At 40.1% G+C, this 23,529-nt stretch overlaps 1 protein-coding gene across 1 annotated transcript in view; it reads right to left on the bottom strand.

The window, feature by feature from the left end:
* epha8 (eph receptor A8) overlaps nt 1–23,529 on the bottom strand; it is a 125,128-nt gene that overhangs the window by 10,879 nt on the left and 90,720 nt on the right. The window contains exons 7-14 of the mRNA XM_069677413.1: nt 22,677–22,832; nt 22,326–22,481; nt 22,062–22,241; nt 16,113–16,237; nt 11,830–11,992; nt 3,617–3,713; nt 660–727; nt 214–339 (exon numbers count right to left, since the gene is read on the bottom strand). Of these exons, the coding sequence (XP_069533514.1) occupies nt 214–339; nt 660–727; nt 3,617–3,713; nt 11,830–11,992; nt 16,113–16,237; nt 22,062–22,241; nt 22,326–22,481; nt 22,677–22,832 (1,071 nt within the window). The remainder of the gene's footprint in view (nt 1–213; nt 340–659; nt 728–3,616; nt 3,714–11,829; nt 11,993–16,112; nt 16,238–22,061; nt 22,242–22,325; nt 22,482–22,676; nt 22,833–23,529) is intronic.

The following is a 23,529-nucleotide window of genomic DNA, read 5'->3' on the forward strand; positions in this document are numbered from 1 at the left end:
TGAAGCTAACACAGTGTTAGTATTCCCTCCCTGTCTGAGGAGCTTTGATTGACAGTCCCACGCAACGCTCTGATTCCGCTCTGCCATCCTCCTCTCTGCTGCACACCACAGCCTTTACACTGGCCAATGATTTTAAGTTGGCTCAGCCAATGATTCTTACTCTGTGTGTGTGCTGTGTGTGTGCTGTGTTTGTGTGTAAGTTCATGGTTTTACCTGAACCAATGATTTTCTCTATTTTGATCCTGGAAGCTTCAATTTCTCGGGCAAACTCGTGCACCGCCTGGCAGGGGTCCTCGTATGTGTGTGGGTCGATATAGAACCTCGCGTCGGGGAATGACACTAAGATAAACAACATTAGCATTTGGTCACATATCGGAGAATGAGAGCAACATCGCATCTGAGCCCCTGTCACTGGTGTGTGTGGAGGGAAAACTTGATGAAAGGGAAGAAATGACTCAGAAAGGAGCAGACAGAGAAAGGGAGAGAATAAACAGCATGCGAGGAATAAAGCCTGTATGCCCCTGTAATCACTCAGCGCGTGATGAAAATTGTTTGCTCTAAGGATGAACTTTATTACATGGGGATGAAAACGCGACCTCTTTGCAAGGAATGCGATCTAATCTATTACTGGTAATAATTCAGGAATGGGCCAAACATACCGTGACCGTTCTGGTAATGCATCTTCTCCTCGTCGGAGTCCTGGAAAGCTTTGCTGTAGCCACAGTGTCTGTACAAACCACACACATACACACACAGAGGACATACACACACAAGCACACACATAAACATACGGTGGGATGAATACAGGACAATCATGAAACATTTGTACTATCAAACACTTACAACAGCTCATAATTAATGAATCAATAATTGTTCATTATGAATTATTAACTTTAACAGAGCGATTCATCACTTAGTGATGCTTAGTTTTTAAAAGGAACAACCAGTCGACCTGCTCCCTCAGGTAATGAGGTTTCTAATTGCAACAAGGTGGAGGGGAAAGAGGTCAAGAAATGTATTAAGGGTCATTTCTCACACATTACAGTCCATGCATGTACAATATTCATGTAAAGAAGGCACAGTAAACATGTCTCAGGGGGGCATTTAGGAGAGACAGGGCTACAGATTTAATGCCTTTTTCACACATACACATTAAATAGTGGCTGCCTGTTTTGTTCCCCTGATGAGTCGGGAGCTTTTGGCCTATGTAATTAGCATTGGACTAATAATTCAAATACTCAGCTCCAACTGAGCAGTTTTTCCTGATTCTTTCTGATGCTCAATGAGGTTGTTTTGGACATTTTGGAAAAACTCACAGTAAATGTTGCAAATGTATTATAACAGTAAAGATGAGCTAACATTATAGTTCAGAACTGCGGTCCTGTGTGAAGTTAAATACTGCCTGTGCTAGCGTTGCTTGGTTTAGTCAGTGCTAGGGAAGCCACATTAAAACTGAAGCTACTGAAGGTACAATGTATTCTTCAGTGGAGGTAGTTAGGCTACAGAAACACTACCTTTGTTTTTACAGTAGCTTGACAGACAAAAGCTATTTCCAATTATTTTGCTACATTTAACATTTCTACTACGTAGCAATAAGTTCAAGTTTTTTCACAGTTTTGCGTTAGTTTTGAGAGTAAACCAAAACGATTGTTTCAGATTTCTCCTGGCCTGTGCTTCTGGAAGCTTTATGAAGCTTGTCCAGCTGCAAACAGAAGCATAAGTTTAGAATCATTTCACTTTATCAGTGAATGAGTCTGTATGTGTGAAGGGCCAAATCCCAATGTCCACGCCCACGGACTCACAGACTTCGAGGCACGTTCCCAGAAAGCGTGTGAGTGCTGTTCCACTGTAAAATCATCAAGTGTGTGAGGGCTCTGATGCAGACTTTTCAACGCCAAATTGTGGACTTTCCGTGAGTCCGCACATCTGCGGACTTTCTTTTGGTAGTTACCCAGAGTTTATAGCCAACTTGGTGACGTACACAAACATGATTGCCCAGCCCCCCACTAAATGTGAACAAAGGTTCCCATATTGAAGTTTGAACAAAAAAAAACCTTCATGTAAACAAAGGGAGCTTGGATGGTGACAGGAACTGCAAATACGGTTATCTGTAAGTAACATTTACAACGTATGTGGTTATTTATAGCATTTATTTATTTAAAAATAACGCCTTTCTGACTTTTGATAGTTTGTTAAAATATGTAAACACTGTAATGCAAGACACACAATTACATGCTGGAGGTCTAATTATTTAATGGCGCATCTTGTTTCCAGGCAACGTGTGATGCCATGATAGTGTGTCCCATTCCTCATTTTAACGCAGATCTCAAACCCTCACGGACTCGTGCTAGTGCTTGGGCTTGAGGGTGGAGATTAGGATTGGGCCCACGTTTGACTCTTAATGGCCATAACCGCTGTTTTGCCTTTTACCTCCCTACTGATATTTCATCCATGATCAAATTTTTAGTCAACATCAAATGAATGTCTTTAAGGCACATTCAACTTTTTGTGTGTAAAGATGAGACACCCACACTGACGATACATATGTTCCTTCACTCAAATCATTGATTCATTCTGGCTACCAGAGAAGGGAGCTGAAAAAAATATAGCTAAAAGCAAGTACGTTTTTGCAAACTGTTTCAAAGGGTCATCTATAAGTCTCTATGCTACAGACTACAATACACCTTTAGTGATAGATGGACACTAGAAGTAGCCAAAATGCTGTATTTTATAAGATAGATTAAAAAGTGATTCAGGCCATAGAGCAGAACTTTTTTCATTAGTAACCATTCATTTATTTGCAGTGGGCGTATTTTTTCCTTTTTGATTTAGGTTTTGTGTAAACACTACAGCTACCTTGTGGTTTCTGGCTCATATCTCTAGATTTTTGCTCCTCCATCTCAGTATCTTTGCAGTCATAAAAACATGATTTTGCCTGGATAACACTTTTTAATCCTTCAGTGGGCTGTTTTCTCCTCAAACAGAAGAGAACTGAAAAATAAAAAAAATGCATTGAAGTATGAACTAATTAAGAGCAATGAAATTAATTATTCGATGCAGTACCACAGAGATGTTAGCTGAAGACATCAAAAGGGAGGAAGGGGGGCTGATGGGATAAGTGGGAACGTTTGGCTTGCAAGCTACTGGACATGAATCAACATAATTAACTCCACTATAAGGTGGAAATTACAAGTTGGGAAATTAGCTAAATAAGACAGTGAGACGACACGAAGGGTTGAGAGGATGGGAGAAACTCCTCTCTATTCATTGCCCTTATTACTGATAGAAAAGCATGCAGATTATTTGTGCGCTCAGGCATTTTGAACATTCCAACATGACAAGGGGGATAAACATATCTTAGCTTCTGAAAAGACAGGCTTAAATGACATCCTTCCCTGTTTCTGGAGGAGATTTTTGGGTTTGCTTTAGAGCCTCACTCAGATTACAACCTACTTTCATTTTACTCGCAGGCAATACTACATGGGGGAAAAGAGAAATACAGTGCACACGGGGCTTTGATCACAAGCAACATTACACAAGAGAGATACGGTAGAGTAGTGTAAGAAAGTGTTCCACACACAGCAGCGATGGGTAGTGTGGTAAAGTGTAGCCTTGCCGTTTCCTGCAGATGATGATGGCCAGGAAGGTGACCAGGCCGGACACTAGGGCCATGCAGATCCAGATTATGGACATGGTGTTGTAGCGCAGAGGAGCTGAAAACACACAAACACGCTGTGTTAGGAAAAGGTGCCACCAACAGTCGTGAGTTTGTAGTTTACACTGGCACGCACACTAACACACTCTGGCAAACACAGGCGGCAGGTAGAGTGTTTTTGCTCAAACAAGATAAACAAGACTTTGGAGCTTCATTAAAGAGCTCTGCATTTTCTAATTACCTCCTGTTTGCATTCGGAAAGTTTGCCCATGGCATTAGAGGTAGGAAATATTCAGCTCATGTTTTCATCAACCTTAAAAGATTCAATTTTGTCCTCGACTTAAAAGTCATTATTCCTCTAACTTTAACTACACTGTGTTAAAGATGATGTAATGTATAACTAAAAACAAAAATAATCCTAACAAAATAATTTGTTAAACAAAAAGTTATTGTTTACTAAAGGCTCAGCATTACACAAAGGTCTAATAATGTGATAAACAGCAAATAGCCCAGGAATCAAAGATAGTCATTTCAAAATGAAATACACACTGATTACCTGAATAACCTGTTTGTAATGTAAAGAGAAGCACATGGTCGAAATCATTTTGTATTAATGAAGATACATTACAATGTCTATGGACATTTTTTAAATGAAAAACCCAATAACCTAAATTATTACACAGCTGTCTTAAAGTCGAGGTGAAAAGAAAAATGTCATTTTAATCCTTTTAGATCACATCTCTGGTAATATTGTGCATCTATTTGACAATATAGGCCAAAAAAACCCAGAAAATCCATTTTCTTCTTATTCTTATATCAAAATCCGATCTTTTTTTTCCCCGGTAAAAGTAAATTTCACGTGTGCTTACGTAAGTTAGCACCAAACAATTTCAACCAATCAATCTGCAACATTAAGCCGCAGAGCACCAAGAACGCTCGGTCAGTTAGCTAGCTACTGCACTGTGGAGAACGTCTGTCTACGCCCACTTCTCAACGATCAAATCAAATCCCTCACATGATATGTCCCGCCTGCACGTCCTGTTTCACTTGGAAATATGTCACGATACGGAAGCTAGATACTCTCGAAATGCCGTTTCAGCTCGACTTTAAATACTTAATTCTGATTCCGAGGTCTGCTATTTCTCAAGAGCAGACCGTTGTTATGAAGAAAAGACCGTTGCTAGGGATACTGCTCTAATCACACAATCCAAAACTGTAATCATATCAATCCGCTGAAAGAAGTCCAGTAGATGTGATGTTCGGTTTACAGAGGGAAAAAAAGAAGAGAGACAAAACAGTGGAGAGAAAGCAATAAAGGCTACGACAGAGAGATCTACAAAACTGAACACGGTACTTGAATGAGTTTAAAGACGTTGAATGGAGAAGAAAATGTCAACAGTCTCTGACAGTGACGAGACCTCAAAATTCCTGTAGTCCGGTTCAACTTGTTTTACTTCACCATCCGTGGAAATGTTTCCATTCAATGTGAGTAAATACAGCTACCTTAGCTCATTGTAAGAAGGCTACAGAGTTAGCCATCGCCATGGACGCAGCTCTCACTGTGAGTGTAACAGACTATTTTTGAAACAGAAATCGAATAATTATTTTATTAATAAAATAATTGCCAAATTCATATTTTGTGTCAAATAACAGATTTAGGATAAGACAAGACCCCTCCGCTTCGTGTCAGGTTCCTGCTCACCCTGTCGGGATTTTCATGTTATCATTCATCTTATTTCAATAACAAGTTCAAAATGATTGAAATGCACGAACTGGTTTCCACTGGGACATCAGTAACTGCTAAATCCTGGACAGTGCCATTCAACCAGGTGCCAGTATCGTGCTTGATTGTGCTGATGTGCCAAAATGTCGTTATATTTCAAATCATGTGGGCTGATGGGTGTGAATGCTGAAGGCATTCACAGCATATGTTCTTCTACGCACCGAATTCTTTATTATTGGTGTGAATGCTGAAGGCATTCACAGCATATGTTCTTCTACTTTATGTTTCTTATTATTATTCCGCCGCGTTTTTCGGTTCGCTACTCCTTCCACAAATTTCATCCGATTCAAACCGTTTGAACATCATTACGTGTGTCTCATTCTGACTCAGCGTGCTATGACTTTTGGTATTCATACCATTCAAAACTTCTGAGTTATTCCTGTTTTTCCAAAAAAAAATCCCATCTGGAATGAATGGGAAAAATATTCAAACTCTCAAAAATTAATACTAAATTCAACCCTCCATAACTCACTTTTTCATAGCCTTCATAATTTCTTCACAGGAACCTTTCAAAGCACCTAAAGTTTTCACAAAACGAGTGAAAAATGCCCAGCATTAGAGTGGGTGATGTCATCGCCAGAGGGGGGAAGCTGTGAAAAATCACCTCAGAACTTTCCCAAACAAATTACAACAGCGCACAGAATGTTCCCTCCACATACATAAAAAATACATCAAATCGTAGGTAATCTTGTGCTGCTCGTGATAAATGGCGGCCCAAAGCCAAAAAATGTACGCTTTTGCCACTAGATGCCTCAATGTCACAGAAAGTTGCCCAACTGCCCCATCTGCTCTAATGTTAAACATTTCTGGAGAACTCCAAATGGAAGCCCTTCTTTCTGTCGCCGCGCTGACCACAAGTTTGGCCGTAAAGACATAAAATTCGAATGAAGGCTTCATCAAACCCTAATGATGATCATATTATAATGTTGTGTTGATAGCATTTACGGTCTTGGCACAATGGCAGAAGATTGAGAGGGTGTTTTCGGCTAAAATCTCAGTAAAATCAACTGCTCAGCGAAGGAGTCACACAGCTGCTGCTAATCAACCCACAGCCTCTCCTCATGAGCCATCACCACGGCAACAGCTGAGTTCAGCTAGGGGTCACTTGAGTTCATTTGGAGCTTAGTTGACACATACACACAGGACAGACATTTTGACACTATCTCAAGCATTTCTCAAGGCTGGTCTTCCATTTTAAACTCCTCCATCATCCTCATCACCTCCTCAGTCATCTTACTCACATCCTCAGTCATCTTACTCACATCCAGACTGACTCTCATCACCTCTAACCTATCCTTTATTACCTCCTCAGTCATCTTCTTCACCTCCAGACTGACTCTCATCACCTGTAACCTGACCTTTCTTACCTCCTCAGTCATCTTCCTCACCTCCAGACTCATTCATTCATATATTCATTCAACATTAGCAGTTCAGCATTAGCAGTTAAGCATCAGCTCTTCCACAACATATTCCATATCTTTCATACTTATATTCATTCAACATTCAAGTGCAGCATTAGCAGCTTAGCTTCAGTTCTTCAACAACATATTACAGATCATTCAAACATATAGTCATTCAACATTCATGCACAGCATTAGCAGTTTACCGTAAGCCCTTCAATAACACATTTCACATCATTCATACATTACATTAATTCATCTTTCAAGCACAGCATTAGCAGTTTAGCATTAGCAGCTTAGCGTCAGCTCTATTAGCAGTGTAGATGCTTTATTCAGCAGACAGCATTCACACCGCAATTTCTTCAGAAATTGCATTTTCTAGTTATTATTCTTATTCTTATTATTCCACCGCGTTTTTTCCCACTGCTTCTTCTTCCACATTTTTCAACTGATTCAAACCATTCAAACATCAAAACATTCAGCTCATTCAGGACATTGTTGCTGACTTTTCTCATTCATACCATTCATCGTTTCCGAGATATTCCTGTTTTAAGCGGAAATTTTGCCCATTCAAATGAATGGTGGAATGTTAAAAAATTCTACATTTTCAACCTTTTTCAGCATTTTTCAACCTTTTTTAAGACTTCACAGCTCATTCATACATTCACTCAGGAACTCCATTCTACCTTTAAAATATTCAGACAACTTTCAGCTTTCGTCAGGTCAAATGTTCAAGATCAGAGTGCAGGATTTCAAATTCAGAGGGGAGAGGCTGCTGAAAAATAACTTGGACGCCTTCCAAACAAATTGCCACAGCGCCCGCGATGTTCACTCCACATACATAAATAAAGCATCAAAACGTAGGTAATCTTGTGCTGCTTCTGTTAAATGGGTTATGAAAACTGAAAAATGTACGCTTTTGCCAGGAGATGGCCAACTGTCACAGAAACTTGACCAACTGCCCCATCTGCTCTAATGTTAAACATCTCTGGAGAACTCCAAATGTGAGCACTTTTTTATTCGCTGCTCTGGCCACATTTTTGGGAGTATAGACATAAAATTTGCCTGTCAGCTACCTCAGACCCTCGTGATGGTCAGATTTAATTTTTGTATTGATAGCATTTACGGTCTTGGCACAATGGCAGAAGTTTGAGAGGACATTTTCAGCTGAAATCTCAGTTAAAATCAACTGCCAAACTAAGGAGTGACACAACTGCTACTCATGAACCATCGCCACGGCAACAGCTGAGTTCAGCTGGGGGTCACTTGAGTTCAATTGGAGCTCAGTTGACACACATACACACACACACAGGACATATATTTGAACAGTATCTCAAGCATTTTTCAAGGCTGGTCTTGCATTTTAAACTCCTCCATTGTCCTCATCACCTCCTCCTTCCTCTTCCTCACCTCCAGACTCACTCTCATCACCTTACACATCTTTCATACTTCTATTCATTCATCATTCAAGTGCAGCATTAGCAGATTAGCATCAGCTCTTAGACAACATATTCCACATCTTTCATACTTGTATTCATTGAAAAAATTCAAGCACAGCATTAGCAGTTTAGTGTAAGCTATTCAGCAGACAGCATTCACACCGCAATTTCTTCAGAAATTGCATTTTCTAGTTGTCTATGCTGTTATGCCCCTTCTTTACTTCTGATTGCAGACACCATCAAGTCTTTTATGTAGCAGACATATGAACATATTAAGATCATATCACTATACTGTGCAATGCCATGTGAATTTATACAACTGTTACTATGATACATACTATTACTTATCCTTATAGAGTTTTATAACTACAGTGGCACAGGAACTATTGCAGTGAAAATTCATATTTATATTACGTACTGTATTTATATCCATTTCTAAAATATATATGTATAGTCATATACAACACACCACCCTAACAGTCTTGTTTGTCTATTGTCTTGTTATTTGCACTATTTTCTTAGCACCCAGTCTGTGAGAAACAACATTTCATTCAGCTGTATACCTTGTATGTGGATAAGTGACAATAAAGTTGACTTGACCAGATATTACAATGCCGACTTTTAAAGTGATGACCCATGGCAGACCCAGATATTAAATATAAGCTTTTCAAAATTCACTGGGCAGCATAAGAAAACTACTTCTATTTAAGTTATATGTTAGACATGCTTTATTTATTTTGAATGAAATGTTTTTTTAAAAGGTGCATACCACCCCAAATGTATCAGAGTCTAAAGTGCATCACATTAGACTTTCTGAACATTCAAAGGCTCCAGGCAGTTAAGCATGATGCATCAACCAAAAATAATAATTGCATGAGTACAGACTTTAGGCTCCCAATCCTTCATTCAAAAGCCTTTATTGCTCAATACAGATGGCGTACCGAAAATATACTGTATCCCTGCTTTTAACAGCTCATCACACTGGACCCACCACAGATTGTCAACAGTCCCAGCTGATCAACTTAAGAAGCCACAGCACGCATCCTCCACACTACCCTATTTCACCTGGACAAGACAGGGAGCGATGTGAGATTCTTGTTCATCGAGTACAGTTCAGCTTTTAACACCACAGTTCCCTCCAGGGAAGGACCTGGGATTAAACACCTCACTGTGCATTTGGATCCTTGCCTTCCTGACCAGCAGACCCCTGGGCTGTGTACTAACTTCTGTGCAGCATGTTCCAAACAGCAGTATAACCACTTTCAGCTCCCATTAGAAAAGACAGGATTAGATTATTGCAACTGATATGATTGCATGTGACAGAAAAAGCTTGTTGACGGATTGATTGAAAGATGAGTTGGCACAGCAATGTCCGTGTTACAAGAAAGCTTTCATGGTTTCATAAACATATTCACGTGCTGTGCAAATAGGTGTCCTTTTTCAGTTGAAAAACAACAGAAATTAAATATATTTATTTATTGCAATGAATTGCAACTAAAATAGCAATGTGTGCATAAGATGAAGCAGGTATTCAGGTTGCTGTAAGTGAAAGTTACAGAAATATCTGATGTTTTGCAGGTAGTACGTTTACTTGGGGGCTTGGGGATTAAAGGAGTACAAGTAACGGTATCTTGTAATTAGGAGTATTAAGAGGATTCCAATTTTAACATACATTTTTGATAATACCATGCAACTGCGCGCACACGTTATGACGCACACGTTTCACGTCTCACGACACCGCTCCTCAAAGTTGCCATCAACAGTCTATGGTTGCCATGGCCTGTGGTGAAAGAAATGCTTTCACTGGGTGGAAATTTCACCATCATTTTGTCCTGGGGAGCAACATCGCAGTACAGTGCAAGTTCTGCCTCACAGCTCGACTTCTAATTTAAAGAAACATTTACAGGTAAGACCAACCGCTAACGTTAGCTGCACAGAATTCCAGTTACAAATGTCAGCTAACCTGTGGTCTTCTCTGGTGATGGCCCTGGTGTGGGTAAAAACACAAGCCCCAGACTGGAATAAGTTTGGCAGTTTACTTGAAGTTCAGTGTGAAGTAGTGTGAATAGCATACTTAACAAAGTACATTTAAATGCACATAATTAGAGCTATTATTGCACATTACAAAAGTACTGACATTTTTTTTCTCTTGTCTTTATTTGCAGATTTAGTATTAAAGTAATCCAAAAGTAACTTACAGTAATCAGCTACCTTTCTTTAAACTTGTAAAACTTGGATAAGGTTACTGATTACATTTTTTAACAGCTAATTAGTAACTGTATCGGAAAACACTTTTAAAGTAACCCTCCCAACCCTGTTTACCGTGATCATATCCAGGTTTATTGGTCTAGCTAGCATTCAAATATTTTCTAATTAACAAAATAGCATGTAGTACAAATGAGACTAATTAGATGCCAATAGTTTTGCAGCTATTTGGACATAAACCAAGTTAAAATTTGACCTTGTGATGGACATAGAAGGAAGTCAGGACATTACCAAATTGACAGGAAGCAGTATCTGTAGAAAATTGTGTTCCTGTCTTACTTGTAGATGTAGATATGTTTCACAGGATAAGTAAAAGCTTTGGTGAAACAAGGAGATCACAATCTTCTTTCATGGAAAGCAATCTAATAGATGGTGTGTTGTAGTCTGCTCCAAATTGGTGGATGGACATTTCATCCCTTAAACAACAAATCTAGCATCGAAATTACATACTTACTATGAGTCTAAAAAACAGGTTTAACCCAAATCAGGTTAGTGTTTGATACAATTCAACTATGTTTGCTGTTGGGAAATAGACACAACAAAAAACAGTACTCGGTGTGTTTTTCATAAACTTTACGACTTATTGATTACTCAGCATGTAGGCTAGTGGGATTTGTGCAATCCTCTTGTTTCCAGAGACTGAGAATTATTCAGTATCAAGAGGAGGAGAGTCGGGGTCCAGTGAGCAGCAGAATGAAGGGAGACTATTAGTCAATGAAACAGCACTGGGACTCCGACCAGGCGGGAGGTTCAGCTTTGCAGACCTAGAGTCTGCTCTACACGTTATCTGCCAAATTCCCTATTAGGAAAGAAAAATGTTGTAATAAAAGGTTTTTTTAGTGTTTCCTAACTTTCGGGGTTGTACTTGCCTCAGGTGGACAGACCCATGAAGACTTCTACCCAACCCCAGCTCTATGTACAGCTGTTTGAAGCTGGGATAGGCTGCAGTTCTGCTGACAGGGGTGACCCTCTAACAAAGTGCAGATCAATGGAGCAGAGGGATGGACTGAGGCGGTTATCGGCCTCACTGACACCCGGGCCTCTTTAGCCCTTGACCATGCTGTGCAGGCTGGCCTGGCTTTGAGAATCTTTCTGTGCCAAATCTTTTAACACAACAAACTGTTTTCTTACTGGACTTCTTCCAGTGTTTCAACAGCATACAACGAATCCGAGGGATCCCATAGCTAAGGTCAGGCAGGAGGGGGTTTTAAGCCGCCTTCTTTCTGTTTCTCTGTTTCCCTGTTGACCATATCAAACACACACACACACACACACACACACATATACCTGCTTTCCCAGTCTGGATCTCTATGTTCTGGCTGAAGCGTCCGCAGCCAGCTGATGTTCTGGCTCGGACCTGGAAGATGTACTTGGTGCCTGGCTTCAGCCCTGACACGCGGGCGCTGGTGTTTCTAGACTTCAGAGTGGAGTAACTTTGCTCTTCATTGTCCTGTAAGAGAGGAGAAACACACATATTTAAAGATAAAAGTTTGGGAAAATGGCCATTTTAGTCAGCTTCTGTGTTTCTCACTGAAAATACAAACTCTGCCGACACCTTATAGATACGGTTTGTAATAAAGCATGTGATGTTGACTAGATTGGTATATTTCATAACACAAAACATGAACTGAATACATCCGGTGTAGTAAAGTTATCATAAAATTTGTTTAATTCAAAACTGCAATAACATTTCTTTGGCCACCTAGGGGCAGCAGAAAAAAGTTGTGTAAACAACATTGACATATCATCACCCTTTTAGTTGTTATTGTGAACTTAGCTAGCTAGCTTGCCTGAGGGAAATATCGGACTCTTTAGAGACTAAATGTTTCACTGTTTTTTGCTAATTGTGTCGTTCAGCTGTTTCGTGCAGAGCAGGTAGTGTACTGTGGTTTTCTAAGAGCTTATTCGTTGTACATAGCAAAAACATATAAAAAGATTGAGAGCTAAACAAAAAAGCACAGATGGGGTGCTGGACAGCTAAACAATGAGTTGGAACTAACTATAAAGCTCCTAAAACTGAGGGAAGTGTGGTTAGTGATTATTCTCTGGGGGTTAACTATGAGCCTCGTACAGTCTTGTGCAGGGTAACAACATAGGACAATATAGTTTAAAATGATCAAGGATACTAACTTAGGTCAATGCTGAGTCTTACCAGTAGCGCTGCTCATGTCATTGAATATAATCTGGAGTTTTCCATTAATTATTGACATCTCTTGACATTTCGACACCCAGTATCTATCAGCACTTACAGGTTTTTGTTTAATAATGAAAGCCATCGCAGCTTTAAGGACATTTTTCATTTAAGCAAAAGTCAAAAAATCCTTTGGAAAATCAAACATTTTTCTGTTATGTCAGTTTTGCTTTACAAATATGTCCTTATTATTTGTTTATATCATGTAGATATTGTATATCTGAGTATATTCTTCAGGTTATCAGTGCAAAAGCACATGTTTTATGCATGGACAGGAATTTCATTGTTTTAATAAATTAAACTAAACAAAAAAAGTCTGCAGCTGGCAGCATATTTAGGGCGATGTATATTCTTATATTCTATATATATAATCTATATATATATTTCTTAAAATATATCTCCTTGTATATTGTACAGGTTTAATTTTACCTCTATTACAAAAACTTTATCACTTCCCTCTGGTGGTATATGGCCATAGATTGATAGGGGTATTCCCATGGTAGTCCCCCTCCCCTTTAACCTCCTGAGATTCGAGCTTTTGTTTAGTATGCATTTTTAATTTCTCCTACCTTTTGGGAATTAATAGGACCTAAAAAGTATAAAAACTAAGAATTGTCTTTGTGTTACATTGAAAAAGTCCCAAGTCCTCATGTGAGTACCTTGTTGTAACGGTGTTGTAGCTTGTTGCTATTGATAAAATTAGTCAAATTTGTCAGCCATATCAAGCTACAACTGTTAATACGCATTAAATAAACAAGTTTCAATCATAAAATCTGAAGAGGTTTTGTATCTGGTTGAGTTTTCTGTAGAGACTGACCGTAACAGATTTTGGTCGGCATCACGAATCTTGAATGTACACCGATCAGTGTAATTTGCTTTTGTGACCACAGAGTGGTGGACAAAGTGTCCACGAATGAGACCAATGGGTCTAAGTTTCACATAATTAAATATTATGGTGCTGTGAAGCCAAAATGTAATGTCCCCATATGAGGACGCAGGTTCTCGGGAGGTTAAAAAAAACCAAATCAGTTTTTGGTTGAAATAAACCAGAGATTTTGGCAGGTTGTTGCTAGTTTAACATTTACAATGGCTGGAACTGCTGAAAGTTCCCGCAGCCTCCGCTCCTCTGACGCAAACCTCCTCTCTCTACCACTCAGAACCAAGCACCGAAACCTGGGGCGATAAGCCACAACAGCAACAAAAACGGCTCCTGCCTACCTGAACGCCCTCATCCAGGTCTACACTCCTTCCCTCCCACTACGCTCTGCCAATGACAGGCGCCTGGTACTCCCATCACAACAGGGCCATAAGTCACTAACTAGACTCTTCTCCTCAGTAGTCCCCAGGTGGTGGAACGAGTTACCAAACTCCATTTGGTCCACAGAGTCCCTTTCACCTTTAAGAAGAAGCTAAAGACCCAGCTCTTTATGAACACCTCTGACCTTAATGATACTGATGCTATTGATGATGATGACATTGAGGATGTAGTTTATGCTGACTAGGATTTTAATGATGACTATACTGATCTTGTTGATGTTGCTGATGATGATTATTATTATTTAAAAAGAACCAAAAAAAACCCCGCCCTGCTAGGTGCCTGTTATCACCAGCGTCCGATCGCACTTGAAGCTGTTTTTTGGCTCTTACTGACTTTGTTCCCTCCTGTCTTGATCGTTGCTTGTGTTGTATTAACTCTCAGATGTACGTCGCTTTGGACAAAAGCGTCTGCTAAATGAAATTGTAACATTGTAACATTGTATTATTAATAATAATGCTCCCATTTTGGGGCCAATGACAGTGTTTTCCTCAACATACTGCAGTATTAGTGGAGTAAAATTAGCCTTCTACTAGATTTCACCAAAACAGCAACTGACAGATTTCTCTTTCTTGTTTCAACATGCTTGACATATTACAAATTTGAAATCTGTTGAAACAATTAAGGCATAAAATACATTTTTATAGGCTTATTCTTCAAATAGCCAAGCGTCTCTGAAGCTTTTTGAAAATACATCAAACAAGGTGGACAAGGGCAGATCGTGCTCGATCTTCAATGATCGTAAATAAATCGAACTTTGTTTGTCTGTCAAACGTAATTGGCAGGTGTTTATCTCAGACATCTTTTGATCTGATTCTGTCAGCCAGAAAGATGACAGCTACTTTCAGGAGTGTTTGTCGAATTTAATGTTTCCTTTTTAGATAATAGCTTCATTTATAAAACATCAATTGCTACACAGTCAGTTCTACAGCTCATCACGTCTATCTGCCAGGCAGAGTTTAGTTTTTTATGTATATAATCATTAAAAAAAGGGGATGCATTTGTTATTTTTAAGGATATTTTTTCTAAGTCTAAGTTTAAGTTAAGTTTAAGTTCATCATCATCCTTCCTCCCTTGTTTTCATCTGGCTTCTGCAGCATCCTTGGAAACACAGATTCTTTGTAAGAGTGGAGGTAAAATAAGTTCAGCAATAATAAGAAGTGCAAGGTGCATACAAACAGCAGAATAAGTAAATCATTCATGTGTCCTTAGAAAGGATAAGAGCCTAATTATGAAGAAGTGCTGGGTGCAGAAATAAGAGCCTTTTTTTGTCTTCATTATCATCCTCAGCTAGTGTGCTGCTGCAGTGTCCGCCACCCTCACTGCTGTGACTCATGGTTGTTAAGTACAGTAGTAGAGAAACCTAAGAAAGCACATTGCTGACTTGTCCACTTGAAATCCCCCACAGACGTCTCTCCCCCTGAGCGAGGCCAGATTAAGACACCAGTGCGAGAGACGAGCTAATCCTTCAGCACTCCCCACACCATCCTGCTTGTTGGGCTATGAGACTGCCTGTTCCCCGGCTGCTTCCTCTGCAATTAGCTGATTTCTATCATCACACACACATAGATCCACATGTGCACATTCACACACACACACAGACACACAAACTTGCAGCAATTAGCTTGTCGCGAGGCTTATTGCGCTCGCCAGCCGCTTGCTGTCACTGTCACTTTTGCTAAGTTGGAATCTACACCGTCTCATCCTCCTTCCTGCTCTCCCTCTCTCGACCCCCATTTCCTTTCAATTAGCTGAGCTGCCAGCAGGATCTTTTTCTTGGATTAAGTTATCCAGAGTCTATCCAACCGCCACTCTGATGCATTTACAATATCTTCACTCCGCTTAGTCGCAGCCCTTTGAAGACCATGTGCTAACGTTCTCAGGTAGAGCAGAGACTGTCACTTTTCTTTCTCTGAAAAGCTGCCTGAATATTTTCATGTAAGCAGTTTTTGGAAACAAAAAACAAAATGTGTTGACACAGTCCTAGTACAAAAAATGTGTTGCAGGTTTGTGCTTTTTAAGTGCAGTCTTTGAGTGGAATAGTTGCAGCAGGTGGTTGAGTACCTTCTCATAGTACTTGATGTCATACTCCAGGATCACTCCGTTGGGCTGGTCGGGTTCATGCCACATCAGAGTCACGCTGTTCTGACTGGTGTTCTCCTGGCGGATCGCTAACACTTCAGAGGGGGCTGCACAAGAAACAGGACAGATTACTGCTTTGTCAGCTCAACATGTTTTTCTCAATGAGCACCCAATAAAATAAGTCAAAGTCACATTTACTTCATTTCAGGAAATACACAGAGACATAATGATGATGATATATTGTGCAGTAAGGTGTTGCTGACAGTTACATCAGTTGTTGCAGACTTCATTATCTCTTTGTTGTTTTTCATGTGGTTTCAGTCAAAACAAGATCTCAAAACAAAATGTCTACATGTTGTTTCTTCTGCTCTCTAGCCTTAACATGACAACATTGTTAGTACATTCCAGATGATTAAGAATGATCTGCCACCACTATGGTTAATATTTGGTTTCACTAAGACACAAACACTTTGTAAATGTATGGGAAAGGTTTTGTTATTGTGTAAAAGCCTCCCTAAAACACTTTTTTAAAAGCCATGATAGCGGTTTGCAACTGTTCACTTTACTTTTGACAAACCAAAGTCAGAATTTGCAGAACCACAAGAAGCCCTTGTTGAGTAAACATAGTCATTTTAGGTGGGGCGCCGCCCTCCCTATTGGAGAGTGCGTTTTTATTTGTATTTATTTATTTATTTAAAAAAAACTAATATTAACAAAATTACTTATTTAAATATGTAATATATATATATATATATATATACAAAAAAATATATACATTAATGAATGTTCATTGGAAATGTGGGAAACAAGCGGCCATAAAGCAGAGACGAGTAGCCAATCAGGGACTGTTGCTGGGGCAAGATAAGCGCATATCAACATGAATTCGGCCAATCAGCGTTGTAGAAAATAATTGCCCTTCGGGTAAATTAGGTTAGTCTCGGTGGTTGAAGTCTGATCAGTCTATGAGTGATGGAAATGACAATGATGGACGCTGACACCGCAAACATCTCTGTACGCTCTCTTCTTCAAAATCTGTTCGAGAGGAGAAGTTTAAGTGAAAAATTACGGATTAAAGAAACTGGACCGGATCAGCCAGATATTAAAATCAACCAACAAGCGAGTGAAAAAGGTAAAACCTACACCAGAAGGGCAAAATTCTTGTATAAATAAGATAACACAGACACATGCACACATGTTCCCCTTACCCATTTCTTTTTATATAGGTTATATATATATATGTGTGTGTGTGTGTGTCTAATATGTGTGTGTGCGCAGTATTCTGTTATCTGTTTTTTTTTGATTGGAATTAATAATAACCCTTTTCACAAAGCACTGGTATCCTGTAGTTTGTGTCAAATCGTAGTGGGATGGTTGTTAAAAACTATATGTATGGCACAGCACAGCCCCACCTAGAATATTTTCCACCAGCCGCCACTGGTCAATACTATCATTTCCCCCCAGGACAGTCTCCTCATTCCTGTTCAGTGCACACTTTGGTGCACTTAACTATAGGCATAAAATAGACAACAACACTGACACCTGACAATTCTGTAAAAACATTCATGAAAAGAGAAAACTATTATTGAACAGTAAAAGTTACACCACAATCACAATCTCTGTGTTTCTCTTCAGATCATGCGATTGTTAGTGGACCCTTCTCGAGAGAAAGAAAGGAGAGATTTTCCACTAATCAATCGCAGATGGCATCCTTCTCTTGAAAGCATAACACAATGAAAATACACCAGATGCAACAAAACTCCATCCAGGTGTTGCTTAGACATAGCATTGACCCTGATTTTGACCACACATTTTGTTAAGCTCCTCCAAGAATCCAAGTGCAGGTTTGTGCCAAATTTAAATATACTGCCTTGTGGTTGTGATATCTCAGGAAGGCACAGAAACAGAGTTTAGACTTTTTTTTGACGGACAATTTAGCCGTTTATATTCCAGAATTCTAGCCATATAGAAAACAATCGGACAAATGCTTTGAATAGCAATATATGCCTAATTAATTAAAACATTTGACATGAATTAATTAATTAGACATCATCCTAAATCTGTCTTTACATTTCATTAACGCTGAATAAAATAACTTTAAAATAAGCGACATGAAGAAGCCGATATAGGCCTAAAAAAATAAAATAACCTCGTCGGTCCAAACTAGCTGTTTACGTAATTTTGCTGCAGGGCTTCATTGAACAGAACTGCTCTGCTGCTTTTGCAATGTTACGCTATCCCACCCATTGGGACAACTTCCAAGTTATTAACCTTTTTCCTCTGTGAGGCGGCTTCTCAGGGCTGCTTTTAGCCGGTTCGGGAGTGAGAATCCACACATCTGGCCGAGTACCGAGATGCAAATGATAGGTGGCACTGTGCCATTGTCCGTCTCTGCCGGTCCATCTCTCGAAGTTTTAACAGTGGAGGCAACACGTCTTTTAATTAACACAATAGCCTATTTAATACACCATTGCTAATTTTTTAAATTTAGGGTAGGTGTCAGAGAAGTGATTAACTGCACGCTGCCTTTGTTTACATTTCCCGGGCAAAAATTTAAAGCGAGTGATACATATGACTGTTAAAAGAAAGCAGGATGTTTTTATTTTGTTAAAAACCTACAATCAACACAAACAGAAAGTTTGTATAAAATAAATTACACTTTATTATTTTATCCTCTTAGACGTGTGTTTGTGTGTGTGTGTGTGTGTGTGTGGGAAAATGAATCATAATAATCTTATGAAATCTTGAGGTGAAATTTTAAGAAATAACAATGACCTTGACCTTTGACCCCAAAATCTAATCAGGTCATTGATTTCAAGAAATTCCCTCACGGCATTCCTGAGATATTACACTGACAGAAAAAAAAGCTCTGACTTCCCCGACACTGCTGGTGGAGCCCTTTGAGACTGATTAACAGAACAATGTACAAAATGCTGAGTTCACACATGCGGCTCAATCCAGTTTAAATCTGGTTCAGTTCACCTGCTGGAGAATGATGACCACACTAATCATCTGTCTGTCCAACATGTTCAATTTATTCAACAGAATGACCTCCACCATCTTTTCTATCCTACTCCAGTGTCCATTGGAAACGATATGAGTCGAACACTACAGGCGGTACCGACTTTGATGCCAGGTCACATGAAGAGTCATTGACCAAAGATCAACAGAAATTTGCTCTTTCAACTTTACAACTCAGAATCCACTCTATTTATCAATTAATCAATCAATCAGTTCTTTGATTTATTGGCTGTGTTCACACTGCTGGGAACTATCTACATCAAAGTTAATGAGGGCTGTCTGCAGGAGGGACTGATATTAACTGCTGCCAAAAAAAACCAAAAATAAAACAAAACCTCTTTTCAACTTTTAAAAGCTGAAAAAAATATATATATTTGAGTGCAGGTACAACTTAATAAAGGTCAAACTACCAATTAGAGATCCCACTGCATTTACAGCTGGTATTAACAGTTGTGTTTATAGAGTCAGTGTGGAGTGAAGAAGTCTCAGAGTTGGACATAAGTACTGTTTGCTGACAATTGCAACTTCTCCAGCGAGTCCTTATGGAAACAAAGTATGTGTGCTACAACCTGTTTTTCATTATCAGCAGAAAATTTCATTGAGGCAGCACATTTCTTTCAAAGTTTGTTATTTTGACACCTTTGCTAAATTTGACAGTAAGAGTGAGAATGCAAGAGGAAAAGTGAAAAATGTGTGATGAAGGGCCAAGGCTGGTTTCAGAGCTGATATGAGGTGGCTGCCCAGGTGGAAACTATATCTTTCATTTCTAGAAGATTACCTGTGTGCCATTTCTTTTATGTCGGATTCAAGGTCAGATTGGAATCTCAGACAGCACAGTAGTAAGTAAGGATGGGTATCGTTAAGATGTTAACGGTATTACTACTTTTATCGATACTGCTTAACGATCCCGTACTTTAACGGTATTCTTGTCTGTTCTTTTTGTTATTTTAAGAGAAAAAAGTTTTTATAAAGAACAAAGTTAAGATTTCTTTATTTTTGTAAATGTAAAATTAACAATTATTCACAGCAAAAGAAACAGCAATGTTTAGAACAGATCACTATGAGAGACTCCAATGTTGACTGTCTGGTAGTGGGCAGGACTTATCAATTAACCCGGTTCATCACGTGTACTAAGTTGGCTGGGTAACAGTGTCCAGTGAAAAGTGTGGCGCATGTCTCTGCCTGTATATGAGGCTCTTTAGACGGCTGTTTGGACTGATCGCTTGTGGTTCCCCCCTTACAAGCAAAAAGTGTTGTTGCACTTGTGGCAACGAGCATCGTCGGCATCGACTCATCGACTTTTGATCGTTTAGTTCTTTCTACCATCGTCACGAGCAGGAACTCGTGTGTGTGCGCGTGCGTGTGTATCTGTGCGCGCTGTAGCGTGTGTGAGAGAGAGCTGCCGTGAGACAGATCACTCTCTTCTGGATTGGGAATATGCATCACAGACAAATGTCTTAATTTTATTGCAAATTAGAAACGGTTGCTGAGATTAAATGTGCAAGACAACGTTTTTGTAGCAATAATAAACAAGGCATTTATTTTCTTAATTTCTCCAGCACCGAAAGCAGAACCGATAATGTCGGAAGTTTATCAATACTGCGGTATTTCATAATTCAGCCCTGGGGCCCATTTAATACCAGGTTTTGATAACCATCCCTAGTTTTAAGGTATGAACAGCACAATATGAACACATTCTTTGCTATTCAACCTTTGTCCTGTCTGTAGTCATTTGGCATATTTTACTACAGGAACAAATGACCTACAAACTGGAGCTTCCTTTAACCTGATTTTCTTAGAATCTTCAGAGTGAGGTTCTGCCTTGTGTTTCTTTTTTTGGCTTTTTGCCTGTATTAGACAGGACAGCCGAAGATAGACAGGGAATGTGGGTTTAGAGAGAGTGGGGGAGGACATGCACCAAACGATCAGGAGCCAAACCCACGGTCAGTGTGACGAAGACTGCAGCCTCTGCACATGGGGCACCCGCTCCAACAACAGGGGTTCAGTGAAAAAGCGGCACTGCTTTACATATAAATCACACTGTGCAATTCTTGTGTTCTGTTTAGAATGCAGTTGTGGGACAGACAACAATGAAATAAGGTCCTTATAATGACTCTCTTTTATGTCCTATACTATACTTAATGTATTTTGAACATCAGTTTTATTAAATTAAAAGGAACACCCCAACCCGCAGTAGGAGGTCAACGAGGAGGTTGATGCTACTTTTCCCCTAAAAACAGCTGCCTGCTGTGGCTGAAAATGAGGCTATGAGAGCAGTGAGAGTGAACCAAAACAGTGACGGTGCAGACAGAAAGCAAAACAATGACCTGAAACTATATAGAGCTCCATACAGCAGATTCAGGTGACGATTCTCTGTAGGGTTATGACTATGTGCAACCCCTTTCAGATTTTCACCTTTTCATTTGATACATTGTTGCAATAAATAAATGGTATAGCTGCTTTTAGCTAGTACTAGCTCTGTACTTCCCAACACTGTGCAAAACATCTACAATCATACATGTACAAATGCAGGAAAAACAGCAATTGTTGGTTAGAATTATAAAGAGTTGGAATAAACCCTGCATATCAAAGTACACTTTCTTGAAGTGCTTAGCTAAACATGTCTGGCCATATTGAATCTGCAAACAAACTGTTGATGTCGATGTGAACACAAACACAGAGACAAAAAGTGAATATGTATCAGCTTCGTTAGCTCCTGTGCATCATGAGAGGAGGGATGTAAAAATTCAACAAATATGTAGTGCAGCACTAAATCAGAATACGCCCACAAGCGCAGCATGAGTGACACATTTTGTAATGTTTTCCAGGAAATGACATTGTTTGGCCAAAAATGAATGTACACTTCACAATCATCGGAAGACATACGTTATAAAAAAAACATGTAATCCCTACCTGCCTGGTTTGTTGTGATGTTGACAAAGGCATAAAGAGACGGCTCGTTGCTCAGGTGCGTCACCGCATTCATGGCCAGGATGCGAAAGGAGTAGTTGGTGTGAGCCACCAGATTTAGCACCGTCACCCAGGGCTCTGTTAGCCCGCTCTGACGGGGAACAAATCGAACTGCTGCAGTGCCTGTACGCTCCACCAATCCTCCTCCACCGACCCCGATACTCGCCCCCGTCTTCCCTCCGCCAGAGCCTCCCGGGTAGGATGCACAGTCCTCACAGGGCCCTCCTTCCCCTGAGCATTTCTGACACAACACGCTGTACTGCAGGTCGCTGCGACCTCCGGTATCCAGAGGGCGATCCCACTCTAGATTCACGGACGTCCCATTGACTGAGGAGATGACGCTTACTGGAGCAGATGGAGGGCCTGGAGAAAGGAAAGTTCATTTCCAGGTTTGACCACTGTCTGAAGAAGCAAATTGGATTTTTCATGCATAGATACTTTTGGCACATCACTCCATAGTTGCTGTGTGTTATCAGCGTGTGTGAGCATCTTTGTTCTATACTTGGTGTTCTTGCCTGTGGGATTAGGTGATCTTGTGTACTGTGTGTTTGTGCTTACGGGAGCAAGGAGCTGCTGGCGGGTCGTCTGCTGCTCGATAGTAGTTGGAGTCGCAGGGGCAGGAGAGGGCAGCCCTGGTCTCTGAGTGGCTGTGTTGAGGACATTTACCACACAGACCATCGCCCGCCACCGGCTTATAGAAACCCACCTCACAGGCTGCAGAGAGAGAGGGAGAGGGAATAAATAGAGTAAATAGAGAGCTTGCAGGGAAGGGCTCTGCACTCCCATAATCACTGAGACCATGATAAAATTGAGAGAGCGCAGCCAGAAAGGCATGAATCACACTCCTATAGCAAGCTGTGCATATTATCACTGCTTCAACTTTTTTCAAAACTGTGTCATCTCCTCCAAAGCATTCATTTTAGGACATAACCCCCCCACTCGCCCCCCTCCTCCAAATCTATGTATAATTACAGGCCTTGTAACCGTAGAGACCGCGGAGCAGGGGAGATGAAAGTCATACTTCTTTCTGCACAGATTTGGGCTGAAAAGGCTCTGCACTGCTGATACTCCCAGTGGGACCCTCCGAATCCAGACCGTGTTTCAACCTTATTCAGCTCCTCTGATACATATTCACTTTTAACTCTGCACTGATTAATAATGGAGGAAGCGCTGATAAATATATTCTCTTTCCGAGCAGTTAATAGGCTTCTGCTATGGTAAATGGGGCAGGGGTAAACCTCGCATACACTCACACAAAAAGCAGTGGTAGATGCTGCATTAGCTCTTCCTCACAGAGTAATTTATGTCTCCATAGGATGCTGAGTGTTAGTTTACAGATGTTCTGTTTTTCTAACCTTTCCTTGTTAAGTTTGCAGAGCACCATTTTAGGTGCTTAGACTTCAAAGGTGAT

This window comes from Semicossyphus pulcher, unplaced genomic scaffold, assembly GCF_022749685.1.
Source record: "Semicossyphus pulcher isolate SPU_LCO1_2020_fin unplaced genomic scaffold, fSemPul1.0.p SCAF_3, whole genome shotgun sequence".
NCBI lineage: Eukaryota > Metazoa > Chordata > Actinopteri > Labriformes > Labridae > Semicossyphus > Semicossyphus pulcher.